At 30.4% G+C, this 14,230-nt stretch overlaps 1 protein-coding gene across 2 annotated transcripts; it reads right to left on the reverse strand.

The window, feature by feature from the left end:
• Positions 1-5,321: 5,321 nt before the first annotated feature.
• On the reverse strand, positions 5,322-13,511 carry LOC135134196 (uncharacterized). 2 transcript variants are annotated; one of them, XM_064062822.1, is made up of 6 exons: positions 13,102-13,511; positions 7,412-7,632; positions 7,181-7,362; positions 6,366-7,131; positions 5,760-5,989; positions 5,322-5,709 (listed from the first exon to the last, which is right to left on the reverse strand). In XM_064062822.1, exons 1-6 carry the CDS (start codon positions 13,130-13,132, stop codon positions 5,382-5,384), a joined length of 1,758 nt encoding a protein of 585 aa, XP_063918892.1. In that variant the 5' UTR covers positions 13,133-13,511; the 3' UTR covers positions 5,322-5,381. The 2 variants fall into 2 exon arrangements, with proteins under 2 accessions (XP_063918892.1, XP_063918891.1); XM_064062821.1 differs by lacking the exon at positions 13,102-13,511 and adding an exon at positions 12,886-13,087.
• Between the last annotated feature and the right edge of the window lie 719 nt (positions 13,512-14,230).

Raw genomic sequence — 14,230 nt, forward strand, 5'->3', positions numbered from 1 at the left:
TTTTTATTTTTATTAGATAAGCAACTTGTACATTGTTGACTCATCAAAATAAAAAAAAAGAGAAAGCTATGAAGTAGCAAAAATCGTATATAATTTTTTGATCCTTGCAGCTAGGAACATCAGTAAATTTATCGCATTATACCTACATTATCAGCATTACTATTTAGAGTTTATTCTTTATTTCCTTGTTTATTCGAGGAAGTCGCAGGATGATTTTGCTCAATTTTCGTGAAAAAAATTACACATTTTTAGTATATGTAGCATTCACCTCTAAAAAACTCATTTGTACACAATAATCTTCTAAATTTGACAGAAAATAAAACTAAAATACGAATGACGACTGCTTTACAGTATTTTCAAAATTTATACTGTGTTTTATAATAGGGTCGAACGGACTAGCTACTTTCATGTTTCCTCGATCTTTCATGACCCCTAGAGTACAAAAAAGTTCCATCTTTCTTCTACCGCCCGCTGTCTATGTTAACTGTTATTAGTCAGATAATTTTCGAAACTACCGAACCAGTTGTTGTCAAATTTTATATGTAAATATGTTAAAACGCCAACCAAAATGTATCTTATCGTTCCCACCAACAATGGGATAACATCATTTCCAAATATTACAGTAGTAAGTGAAAATAAAATAACATACTCCTACACTTGTAGTTCATGAATCCGTGTTGAGTTTTTACGTAGACATTTAGATTTTCGGAAAAAATCAACATTTATATCTTTACAATTTAACTTTGAAATTACAAAACCGAATGATCTGAAATCGTACTAACATTTTGAGGATATCGTAAGCATGGTAAATCGTTAATGAAAATGTATCCGTTTATGACCCTCCCAAAAACTGAAGACGTCATCTTACAATTTAGCCGAATAAATGTTATTTAAATTTTATAAAATAGCATACTCCTGCACTTGTGGTTTACGAATCCGTGTTCAGTTTCTACCCTAGACACAAAGATTTTTGGAAAAAAAAAGTGAAATTAAGTAAAAACTTTTTAACTTTGGAAGCGGAAACCGAATAGTTGAAAATCTCTCGAAGGTTTTAAGGTTATCGTAAGCAAATTGTAAATTGTAAACCTCTTCCCGAAATTGATGACACCGTCGACAAATTTTGCCCGATACATCCCATCTAAAATGTACAAAATTTTATGAGTTATCACAAAAAATAACAAAATAAAATTTTATATATACTTTTAACAAAGAAACGGGATTTTTGGAGTGTCCCTCAGGGGTGAAATCACTTTCGACCAAATTTTTTAATATTGTTTTATTTTCGACAAGATTTGTCGGTGTAGTAATACTAGGTAATGTTTAACTTCCAAAGAGTTATTTAAATCGAAGTATATGGTTTGATTAAGTTTTATTCGAAGGGTGTCTAAGTAAATAAAAAAAAAATAGATTCAGTTATAGACAATTATGTTGTTTCAGGAAAATTAATTGAGCGTTTTCTAAATAAATCGATTCATACATTCTTTTTTTTTATGAAACTGTGAGCAATAATTAAAAGAAAACATAATATTGTCAATATATTTTATATATGACGTCATCTACTTTACGAAAGGAATGAATCACAGATTTTAATTAATATTTTATGGTTTCTATCTTAAGGTTACTGTTTTACTAAAATTTCTAGCAGATTCAGACACAGATGGTGGACCATGAACAACGAAAGATATCAGAACAAGCCTAGAAGAAAAATAAATATTTGACACTTCAAAATTAGTTCGACCGTCCCAAATCACTTGGCCCCGCTACGAAAATTTCAATTTATATGGTTAATATAGGGAAGGTACTAATTAAATAATTAGTAATGTTATTTTTTTGTTTTCTCGGGTACTTAAACAGTAATGTTTTTAATAAATACGCAACTGGAAATGAACCAGCAACCTTTTATATTTATGCATATTTACAGTAGTCCCTTTTGGTTCAAAATTTAGATGGCCTGTACAAACTTACATCTGGGCAAAATCATCTTAAAAAAGTTGTTACCAACTGATAATCGTTAACAGAGTTTCAAAATTAATTTTATTTGTGAACATGAGCAGGAGATAAACGATTGACTTTCAATGCAATTTCCATTAAAAAAGATTCCAATTAAATTTATGTTGTTATTAATTTGTTTTCATAATAGTTAATTTGTGATGACTCTTATGACACACAATGTTGGAAAACCCATGTTAAAAATAAAAGTTTTCACAATCATTGAGTCAACCGACCCGGGGTGAAGCTCATACCTACGTCGATTTTAAAAATTAAAAACTATGTAAGAAAACGGCGAGATTTGGAGAACCTCAAGTTCCAAATTGGAACTATCCTACAAATGAAACAGTCACCTAAAACCACATGAGCAAATCGAAATTGTTAATAATGCAGTCAACACCAAAATGTTAACTATTTAGTTATAAATCATCACAAAATTCTAGCAAAATTCTGAAGATGGTGAAAAAAGGCAAATTCTGGAATTTTATATATATATATATATATATAATATAAAAAAAACAGTATAATTGCAAACTTTTTTCGAAATTGTAATTATCCCTACAAAAAGACAAAACTATGTATTTAATTCTCCCAAAAATGAGGGGCATACAAATTTTTATTAATTTTTACCGAAACAAAACAATAAACTAAATTTACTTTGATGAAATGTGAGAACATTCAATTTCTAGCACAATATCTATGTAAAAGAAATAACAAAATTAATAATAGGCAAAAAGTCTTTTACATAATCTAATGAAATGAAAACACATCAGAAGCGATACTTTTTTAGCTTATGTAATGACAAATTTAACGGTCGAATTTATGCAACACTAAAACATTGAGAATTGAGAATTGTGTTCTCTGATGAATCTTATTTTTTTTTATATTTTTTATAAACATAATTTTATGCACCATTCTTATGAATTAACACTGTATGTACATATCCCAACTAAAACTATTAGACTAGGCTCCGTTACGTCCCTCTATCACACTTTTCATTGAATTAATTACCTTACCTATTTTGCAGTCTCTCATCTCTTACCATTCTTCATATTCCATCATTTCTCATCGGATGTTTTGTCTTCTTCAAAAAATTGTTTTGCTTTCTGTTCTTCGCTTTTGAATTTTACATTTTCTTCAATTTTGGCTTTATAATAAATATTGTTACGATTCTCCGTAATTTAAAACTCAACAATTTATTCCTTACTAATTCAAATTTACACGACTAATTAAGCGATTATGTACAAAATGAATAAATCGTTCCCAAAGGTGGCCTCTATTTAAACCCATACTTCCTTCTAGATGTACGGCGATAGGGGTCTTTCTGGAATATCCATCGCGAGTTCCGCTTCCAGGGTTTTCTTTAGCGAACGCCGCTTGGCCTACGTCATCGACGATGAGTCATCATCGCCGTACAAGTATGTAAGTTCTAGTAAGAACTCACAGGCGTCGTACCGGGGCGGCGTATGGGTTTGTTTCGTAACAATATCTTTATCTCTTATTACTGTTCTACACCAAATTCCTTCATTTTTTTATTTTTAGATCTGCACGTTTCATTTATAGCTGTTTCTTCCTTCATTTTTTCTTCCTGTTGTACATTTGTTCTTATTTAGAGCGAAAAAACATTTATTAAGTATATAATCTTTTTTTCCTACGAGCTACGTTGAATTTATACAGTAATAATGATCTAAAATTACGAACTGACAATAATAAATAGGTACATTGATGGAACGAAACACGTTTCTATGATAACATTTTTAACTTAAAGGAATTTGCTTCGAAATTTGGTAGCCAACTTGTCCAATTAATCACTTTCTCTGATTTCCTTGTTTTTGCAAAGAGGAATACATTTTTTACGAATACCCGCCTTAATCTGATCAGCAATTAATCATATAAAAATAAATTTAATCCGTGGATTAGATGCTTTAGTCAAAACAAAAATATTTTGACGAGACTGATTCGTGGTATAATCTTGTGAACAACAGTAAAATTCGAATTAATTAATCACGATAAACAACAATAATAGTATTAAAATCTAGTTTTAGCACGTGTTTAATAAATACTTTCTGCTTCGATACTCAAACAAAAAATCCAGTTTCTACTTAAACAAAAACCAAACTTTTGAATTGTTCTTCCGTTTGTACAAATAACAGAAAGACTACTAACGTGTTTCTATTAATCTTCAGACTATGTATACTTCTTCATACGTTATCGATGAGTAATCAATATTTTTAAAAAGACGAGAAGACATATCTGCTCTTTCTCCGCTAAGCACACAATTGATGTTTTTCCAAGTGTAAACTCAAACATACCTGCAACTGCGAGATAACGTTGGAACCGCCCCCAAATCCGCTGCCGCCCTCCCCCAGTCACCAAGCGTCGATCCATTACGTGAGAACTAACTTTACATGAATATAAAGGGACATTAAAAGTTTCAGACCACCAAATAACGTTAAAAACTAATGATTCTATATATGAACTTTACTATTATTAAAAAATATAGAAAAGATTAGAATCAATAGCATCTACTCCTCAATTTAAAAGGACTAGATTTCAAAGCTAATATGCTTTTTATGGGCATATTAGGGTCGTGTGGCAACACACGTGATCAAAACACCCTTATAAAGAAAACGTGCTGGGAACCACCTACGGGTGGCTTTTTATTCATAACTTTTTTTAGATGAGGGAGCAATCATTCGTTAAAAATAGCATACGCGTAAAAGTCACCTTTCAAATAAAAGTACTATTGCACTGCTATAAAAGATTCATAATTTAATTACGAGTTTCTCAACACGGTGGCCAGTTGCATCGGAATGTGAATATAAATGTTTGTTTAATTTAATTTTCATGATCACTCGAGCCTAATGTGATAACAAAGGTTGTTTTGACGCATCCCTAAGGCAAACTGAAAAAGGGAGGGATGAAAGTCGAAAGGGGATGACGCTTTTGTCAGTCTGTCAATGGTCCTGAGGATTTCAAACTAATTCATTGTTATCACAACCAACAGATTATCTACACAAAGCAATAGTACAAGCACTTAAGACGATAACGCATTGTTTCCGCTCGCTTGTAAGATAGGTTTCTAAATTTTTCTTCGATAAATGACTTTCAAAAAATAAAGTTTTCGCGCAAAATTACAACTGAGAGGATCGACGTAGAGAGTGAAGATTCACCCCACATTTTTAATCAGTAATCCGATCTTCTCGTCGCTTGACTTAATTAATTTGGCCGAGGGATTAAAAACGCGTGTCATACAAATTATGCTTAGGATTAAAGTAAAAGTTATCTCTTTCCCATGGAAGCACTTCAGTTTGAGAGAGGCATTTAAAAGCTTTGCGAATTTGGAATAATTTATTTTTTTTTTTATAAAAATATCCACATGTTTGAATATATCACGAAAATGCAAAAAGTATCACAAGAACAGGTACAGCTATCACACAAATTGCATAAATCATAGTTCGTGGTTCACATTCTGATACAACCACAAACTCCTCGTTCCAAAGCGTGCCGTTTTCACGGAGTGGTAATTCCATTACTAATTTTTCCGATGAAAAAAATTTCAGGTCCATTGTGCATTCTTCAGAACTGTTTAAACAGGTTGATACGGCGTTAGTAACGTTATAAACAGATTTTTTCAAGTGAAACTGTACTCGGATATAGTTTGGTTGCACCTCATTTTCACTGTTGAAAACAAAGAAGTAATAACCATTCACAGGCACTCTAAAACAAAACTTGTAGATTCATCTGTATTCACTTGGCGTAGGCCATACTTATAAGTAATCGTGTTGGCAAGATATGTTTCTTCAGCTTGTTCTTCTGTCAAATGGGGACCACAATTGTGGTGAGGAGTCAGTGGCAAATTTAAAATCAGTCCAGCGCAATTTAATAAAGCCTCTTCAGAACTTGAAAACGAAGACCAAAATTCACTATTACTGTAATCGTTCAGTGTGGTTTCATTGATTGTCCCCCTGTGATCTGCAATGCCATCGGGAGTGAAATCCTGAAAAAGTAAGAATAACGTTTATTTATGTACTAAGGACACCATTTACAATAAACATTTTTCCAAAACACTAACTCAAAAATCTATGACTGACTTGATAATTCAAACTGACTTGTGAAAATCTACAAGGGATTTGATCTACGAGGTGGTAACGAGTTTGAAAGAAAAATTAACATTTTTTGCTGGACCGATAAAAACTTAATTAACTTTTAGAATGATCTTAATTTGCACTACGCTTAACTTTGTTCAGTGTCATAGCATGCAAACTCTGGAATCCTTGAAAGATAATACCTTTGAAAGTCAGCATGAATTGTCATTTCAGCCGTGTTTGTTAAAAAGTATGAAATTTTCTTTGTAATCGAAAATGTTAATTCACCTCTTCTAGTCCCAAATCATGCTCACTATCATCTTCAGTAAAATTGGACCTCATAGCATTTGAAATAACAATTTCTCGCCTTCTCCGTCTAGCTCTGTCAATACTGTCGTCAAACTGAACCGAAGGTTTTGAATAGTGTCTTCCTTTTACGTCAAATTTCTGTTCATTTTTGTCGTTGGTTTGATTATTTCTCCCAGTTTCAGTGTTGTTTCTAAATTTTCTGTTAATTAGATCTAGAACGGCATTACTTTTATTACCCAAACTTTCCAGCCGTCTAATAATATCATCATATGCAGCTGCCGAGTTTGCTAAATCAAGATGTGGTGGTTCAATCTTAAAATTTTTGTCTTCGCCTTTCGCTATTGTCGAATTTCTGTGAACATGCATGTGCTTCTCTTCCAGACTCTGTTTTTGATTTTTCTTTGCTTTAACTTGAAGCGAGTCCAATATAGGTTTCAACATCTCGGGGTCTGTAATATCAGCGTCGTCAACAGCTTCCTTTATGGTATAGTTCTTGGAATTTTTTTGATGTATTGGGTGATGAAACTCCACGTCTTCCCTGTGACGTTTCATCATATCTGGCTCGTTAGCTGGAGCGCGATGGTCAGTTGTGGCATTGCGTTTATTTTCATTTGTTTCAATATATCCTTTCTCACGAATTGCTTCCATTAGTTCATCTAATTCTTCTGATGAGTTGTCGCCAATGTATGCACATTCGTGTAAGTGCTTGTGGCCTCTTATGACAATTAAGGAGGCACCGGGCCACCTAGAGACTAGTAAATATACAAAGTTTTATTGTGTTGTAAATTATGTACCTTACACAAGTGGATACTGTAACTTTAGAACCTTCCAAAAGATAAAAACCCCAGTATTCCTTTGTATCGTCTTCCAAAGTCAAATGGCGGACCATTGTCAATGGTTTTAAGTGTGGCGATAAAACTGGAGAGTTTTCCAAAAGGAAGGCATTGAATGTTGTATTGACTTTTACTAGTTGTCTCTGTAATTTCAAGATTAGTCATTTAGTGAACGGATGGACAATAACCTACTTGACACCATGTTGTTGATACTTTGTTATCAATTAGTCTCATATCAGACATAGCCAAAGGGTAGAGTTGATGGCCATACACATGATATCTCATGTACAAAGGAACGGCTATCAGCACACTGGGAAGAAATATTCCTAAAACACATAGTCGGACGACTCGAAGAGGCCCTTTAAATGTTCTTGGACGCTTTTGGCACTGAGTATTATTTTTTAAAGGGCACTCTGTAAATTATTTTCATTGTATTATAATAGAATGGAGCTGTACAGATAAAAATATATGCGAATTTTTTGAATAAAATTTATTTTTTAATTGTGATTCTAGTACAAAAATAATTAATCTTCATTCACATTATTTAATTTGAGAGGTTAGTCGAGACAAGTCATCGTTCATCATCATTATCATCAATTCATTTGATATACATATACCTACGTAAGCTAGTTTAGTATGACGCAAAATCAAATATGTACTTACAAAGTTGGAATGAGTGGAACTTGGACCACGAGAATAGAAAAAGTCACAAATTATTACTTTAAATTAAATTGAAATGAAAAATTGATTATTCTTTTCCTTGGCCTATACCATATTGTCAATATAAAATAATTTGCTATGACAGCCATTGATGTTACGATCACCCATGATTTTTTGTTAATTAAATAAGATGCATAGGAGTTTTTTGTGTGTCTGATTTTATAGCAAACTGTAATAATGAAGTAAAAGTTAGGTCAAATGATATGATACGAAATTCTATGTTATTCTGTTATTACTGGTATTTTTTTAATTTCACTATTTTTTAATGTAGTGAAAATTTTCAGATTTACAAACCTTTCTGAACATCTACAACTTCACATTTTTGACTACTTGTATTTATGAAAATTTGTTAAGCGATTTCATTTTATTTTAAAAATAAAAAACAGTGTCATTCTTCCAGTCAGAATGAATATTACTCAGTGTATAGTCAGTAAGGAACATTCTTAACCAAATGTAGATATAAGGTGCGATCAACAAAAGACATCTTCACATTGCCACTGGAAAGTACATTCTTTCTCATCGTCCACTTTTACAGAGGAAAGAGTACGACTAAAAATCTAGCGTTAACTAAAGGACGATTTTTGTGTTTCTACCTTTTGTAAAACCAAATAAGTTATATGTTTTGTCGATTTCCTGTCTGTTTATGAATGAGTCCAAATTAAAAAAATGTACCTTTGGTTGGAAAATGCCTAAACATGCCTCTGGTTGTGATTTAATGCTTATTAATACGTAGGCATACACTGATGTAACATTAATAATGATATTCGAATCGTTACATTTTCTGGCATAACTGCTTCTTATTTATTAACTAATGATTACATACTATACATATAGAGCGTGTAGTTTATTTTCATCACTTTAATATTTGATTGATGGAAAACTTATGGACTATGAAACCCCGTAGGAATACTTACGTCAATCGTACTGTCAAAGCAGATTAAGGAATTAGCTATACGTCAAATGATCAAATACCGACATTAAAGAACCGCGATTCGTAAATAAACCGATAGCATCAAAAACTATCCATATTTCGTAAATCGATGGTCATCTGACGCAATTTCGTATCATTTTAGATACGATTGGAAGTAAATCTTTCTTTCGCACATAACATTCATAATAAAAAATACTAACAAATAAATAAATCATTACAATCATTGCCAAAACATATTCAACAATTATGGAAACTAGTGCAAGCATTTTTAAATGTTGCTAGTCAATTTCAAATTTACTTAAATGATGTGTTTTTTCTGTTTGTAAATTAATAGTTGCAACTGTTTACAGGTATTTTGATATTTCAATACTTTAAAACTGCTGAAGCTATCTCACTACTTATTTTATTACGTAAATCAGTAAATCTAATTTAAAATGTTCCTTTAATTGCATTCTTGTTTTGAATTGTATAAACATAAGAATGTTTACAACCAAATTTTATATTTTATCTCAGAAACTACACAACTTTGAACTTTGTAAATCAAATTAACAGTGATTTAACAGTTGCAGAAAATTAAATGAGATTCACCAATTCACTCCATTGTCCTATAAAAATTGATATAATTTTATTTGATAAAAAATTGATAACGTCTTAAAAAATTAAATTTATTAAATAAATTTGCACAGAAAAATACGTGGTCACCAGAGAGTTAATGAGATCACCTGATCTGCCAAAATTGACTATACAAAAGTTTTATGTTAGATATATTATGCAGAATTAAAATTAAAGCCTCTGGCAATCTGGTTTCATTGTGACAATAGGCATCTCCCTGTCACACACTGAACTGTACTAAAATATTTTTTATATATATAATTCATGTTCAAAATGTGAACAATGAAATTAAAACAAAGTAGTTTTACACCTCGCCTGGGACAATAGAAGATTTCAATCCATTAGAACGACACAATTAAAGTGCTTGTAATAAAAATGCCAACTGATTACTTTAATTGTGGTCAATGACCCAGTGTTTAGTTGTAATAAATATTATTTTGCAGATATATTTGCTACTATAATTTTGTTATTCCTCATGGTTGACCGAGCAAGTAACAGTAAAACCCAATGTTTAAAAACATTTTTTTTTAGTTATAATTGAAAAGAATTTGGAAATTGATGCTCTTCATAATTGTATGACTTAGGAACGTTATTTCATTTTTTTTACCTTCTGTGTATCTGTTAATTATTTTCATTTTATCACAGATATAATTTCATAAAAATAATTACAAATTACCATAAAATGAAAAAATTTACGCTACTAAAAAATAAACTAAGCACACGTGACTAATTTTATTAGTAAGTAATAAAATAAAATACGATTTTCTTAATTTCAAGTATCTTAAATTGCATTTTAGATAAACCTTGATATTTATGGTTAAAAATTGCGGTATGTGAAAAATATAAATTTTGATTGCGACTACCAAAACAATAACCAGTCATTAAAATCCTTTGATAACAAGTTTCATTTTTGATTTAATAATACCGTGCGTTCATTAATTATTTAGATCAAAGAATACTGCGAGATTTTGAACATATGTCCTCTCGGTATAATCGCTTGTTGAGTCGTGTCGAGTCGTATATTGCGATTATTTTAATAATTTCTCTAATTTTCAATTAAAAAATATGTACCTAAGGTTATAACATGTGATTTTTTTTTCAATTCCTGTTCTAGTTAATCATGACGCGTACGTCAGCATTGAAACGACTGACCTCATGGGCAACTTGAGCAGAAATTTAAAAAAAAACACCCAATATTTTCAGACATCGTAATTAACTTTAATTGGGATTTAATATATAAATTTGATAGCATAATGTAACACTAACCCTAATGTTATTATGATCCCAGATAATCTACAAAATAATTCGATTCATTCATTCATTTTTCTCAGATATTCTGTATGACAATTTCTTAAAAAACAAATTAGGATTACCACTTGTCATCAATTTCCTGAGATTAATAACAAAAATTAGTTACTGTCTTGAAATGCTGGTGTCATACCAAAATTTCGAAAAAAATCCTGAGATAAGCTGTACAGTTTGGTACTCCAAACTTATGTTAAGATTTACATTTTTTCATTTTATAAGAAAGGATTAAACCACAAGAGAACTGCATGTTGTCCGGTACATTTAAACAAATTTTATTCAAGATTTACTAAAATAAATTTTTAACTAGCGGTTCACTATCTTGCCTATAATTTTAAAATACATCTAAAATTTCAAAGGAATAAGTTGTCTGGTGTTGCAGGTTATTTATTTAATAAAATTATGTCAAACTGTGTATTCCATGAGAACATGAAAGAAGTAACACTGATAGTGTAAAAAACATTAGCTGTGACCAGCGGCTGCTCTGGTACCAGTGATATTTTAAAAATAGAAGATTTATTGATTGAAAAAATGTTTATCTGAGTTAACAAAGTTGAATAATAAACGGGACTCTCACCGTCGATTATTTATTATAAAAATATTATATTCACAAATATATAAACTAGTTAAAGTAAAGGTATTTTTTTTGCATTTTCTGACGAGTGGCCTGTACTCTGGCATAGGAAACTTCTTTAAAAAGATCAGCTTTCCAATGTTTGATGATATCAAATTCTAACATAATGTTTTTAAACCAACATTTTGCGAACACGATTTGGCAAAAGTTAAATTTAGTCACTGATTAAATGTGGGAAGATACATAATCTTCAAGTTGGAAACACTTTTTTCTGTTAGACGGGAACATTCACAAAAATGAAAACTTAGATTTGTGAAATTAAAAATTTAAAGTAGGTATATATTTCTTTGTTTTGTGGATGCAATTTGAAGAGCAGATTGAAATTTTTAATGCTGTTAGACATTAATTCACCATTTTTTGACTTCAGCAATATGCCGTATACATCTTGTTGTTCCACCTAAATACAAAAAAAAGAAAACTTAGAAGTGGGCATAAGATTTAAAAGCATAAATTTGGTTACTGTGTGTGTTCAACTTTTCACTCAACTTAGCTTTTACCACAATTAAGCTAGAAGAAAAGTGAATAAATAAGTGAAATCTGAAATATTTAACATTCAAAAATACCTGATAATGAATTTCTTATTTGTTCCACGGAAAATAAATTGAATTATTTTAGTATCTCAATAATCAATCATGTGAGATAAGTGGGTCTTTAATCAAAGAATGAACTTAAGTATGTATATAGTGAAGTTATCCCACTATAGTTGGGAAAACGGCTTAAAAGATATCTTAAACAAAAATTCTAATGGACTGTAAAATCATAGATTCATTATTGTCCTATTATTTAGCCATAAAAAACAAATACTATAAACTAATTGTTTTATCAACCCAAACAGTTTGTGTAACACTTTTGTGATTAATGCAGATTTAAAATAAAGTGATAAGATTATTTTGTCTGTAGAACCTTTAATAAAATAATGGAAGTGTATTCCATAAAGATGAGTTATTTGAACTATATTTTATTATCAGTTACAGATAATTAGAGGGCTCCATAAATGCTAATCGCTAAATATGTCAATTCAGTATTTAATTTTGCAAAGGAAAATTACTACAGTTTGAAAAGTAATTTGTATACATTTTTCTATTTACTTATTTTAAATTGCAATTAACGATTCACTCAGAACATACACATTTTGTTTATCAGTCGTTTTCTGGCGAATGTATTTTCACAAGAGGAAATTAAAGTCTTATAATGACTTTATCAAGAAGTATAATTTCTAATTTAAAGACATTTTAAAGTATGTATGTATTAGAACTATAAAATTTAACGAAATGCAACAAAATTAAATGACACACAATAAAAACAAAATGTTTGATCGTTAAATTGCATTTTTGGGTCAGGTTAAATTAAACTCAAATAATCTTCACTTAAACGAACTTCAACAATATCAAGCATTCTGAATTTTTGCCAAAACTGTGACAAATAAACTGCGCTATCACAATTTATTTAGTTTTACTGTTTTACCTTCAACAAAGGTGAACGTTCTTCGAACTACATTATCAATACATAGTTCCATGTCAAGCACTACACAAAGTAATGTGTCGAAGAGACCCCAGTTGCATCTACTGACCCAATTTTAATTAAAACATTTATACAATCGTTTGTTTAATATTAATTACGAGGATAAGAATTTCAACCAATAACATTAAACATGATGTGAATAAAACAAAATAGATTTACCTTCAATACTTGAACTGTCGGACTTGAGCATATCTTTCAGTCGGTGCACTTCAACATAATATTAACACTTTTTGGTAGTTCTCGCAGACAGGTGAGCAATCATATTGTAAGAAAAAAACACTTATCTGTCAGAATTGTATTCAACTTTGTTATCGCTGGATTTCTTTATCATTTCTAAAACACTAGCCTTTATTTAAATGAATGCTGCGTCTGATTTAAACACAAGGAAACCAATTCTAATTCTAGTTTACACTCGAAACTGTGGATCCACTACACTTTAATGATATAACAACATTTTAACGTTAATCAGTTTACACAGATATCTATTGGTTATTTGATTTAGATAACTCTGATCCTGATAGTTGTTATAATACAATAACCAACAATTAAATAATTATTAATGTACAGTTTCCTTTTATTTAAGGTCGATGGTTCTAGACTGATACGCTCAAAAGCAAAATAAGATAATAAAAACAGAACTTAACAGAGAGTTCTATGAGCAAATCTTTCTTGTCATAGTAATCGCATGTATATTTAAGTCTCCACAGAGTTTTATAAAACTAATTTAGCTCTTTATTCGAAAACAGTGCTAAAAATAGAAGAGAATAAATTGAGACACACGAACAAACACCTAAAAAGACCGATGAAACACGTTTTTGCGCACAATTTAATTATCATAATTTTGAAAACATTTCTACAAAAGAGAACATCAAAGAAAATATGCTCCGCTTTTGGTATGATATGAAAGGTATGAAATATACACAAAATAAACAGTTAGAATAAATCGTGGAACAGATCAATATTATGTTTTTACAAATATATCAAAATAAATTATACACATGATTTCCTTTTAAATAATAAGCTATTGACGTCACAAGCATTTATATTTCTGAAAATAACAAAATGGTTTCGTAGTTTTAATAATTTTTCTATTTTCTAAATCGTTCTGTAAAAAGTTTGAATAAGAAAGTCCCGGAAAAATGAAAAAATAATTGTTTTAAAGACAAAAGATCGTCATTCAACAAAAAGAAATAGTATCTTATCATAAAAATTATTCGCTTTTTTAAATTTACTAAAGTCACATCTAAATTAAATTAATAACCGAAATATTTTTGGATAACAATGAAAA

Source organism: Zophobas morio, unplaced genomic scaffold (genome assembly GCF_036711695.1).
Source record: "Zophobas morio isolate AGI-343-1 ecotype UQ-CSIRO unplaced genomic scaffold, CSIRO_AGI_Zmor_V1 ptg000023l, whole genome shotgun sequence".
NCBI lineage: Eukaryota > Metazoa > Arthropoda > Insecta > Coleoptera > Tenebrionidae > Zophobas > Zophobas morio.

What these genes read in the sequence shown, in the direction of transcription:
- LOC135134196 (XM_064062821.1), bottom strand. Translation starts at nt 12,937, where the DNA reads ATGGAACTATGTATTGATAATGTAGTTCGAAGAACGTTCACCTTTGTT. An exon ending in AACGTTCACCTTTGTTGAAG is followed by an intron (nt 7,633 to 12,885) that starts GTAAAACAGTAA and finishes AATAATTTACAG; the next exon opens with AGTGCCCTTTAAAAAATAAT. An exon ending in TATCAACAACATGGTGTCAA is followed by an intron (nt 7,363 to 7,411) that starts GTAGGTTATTGT and finishes TTGAAATTACAG; the next exon opens with AGACAACTAGTAAAAGTCAA.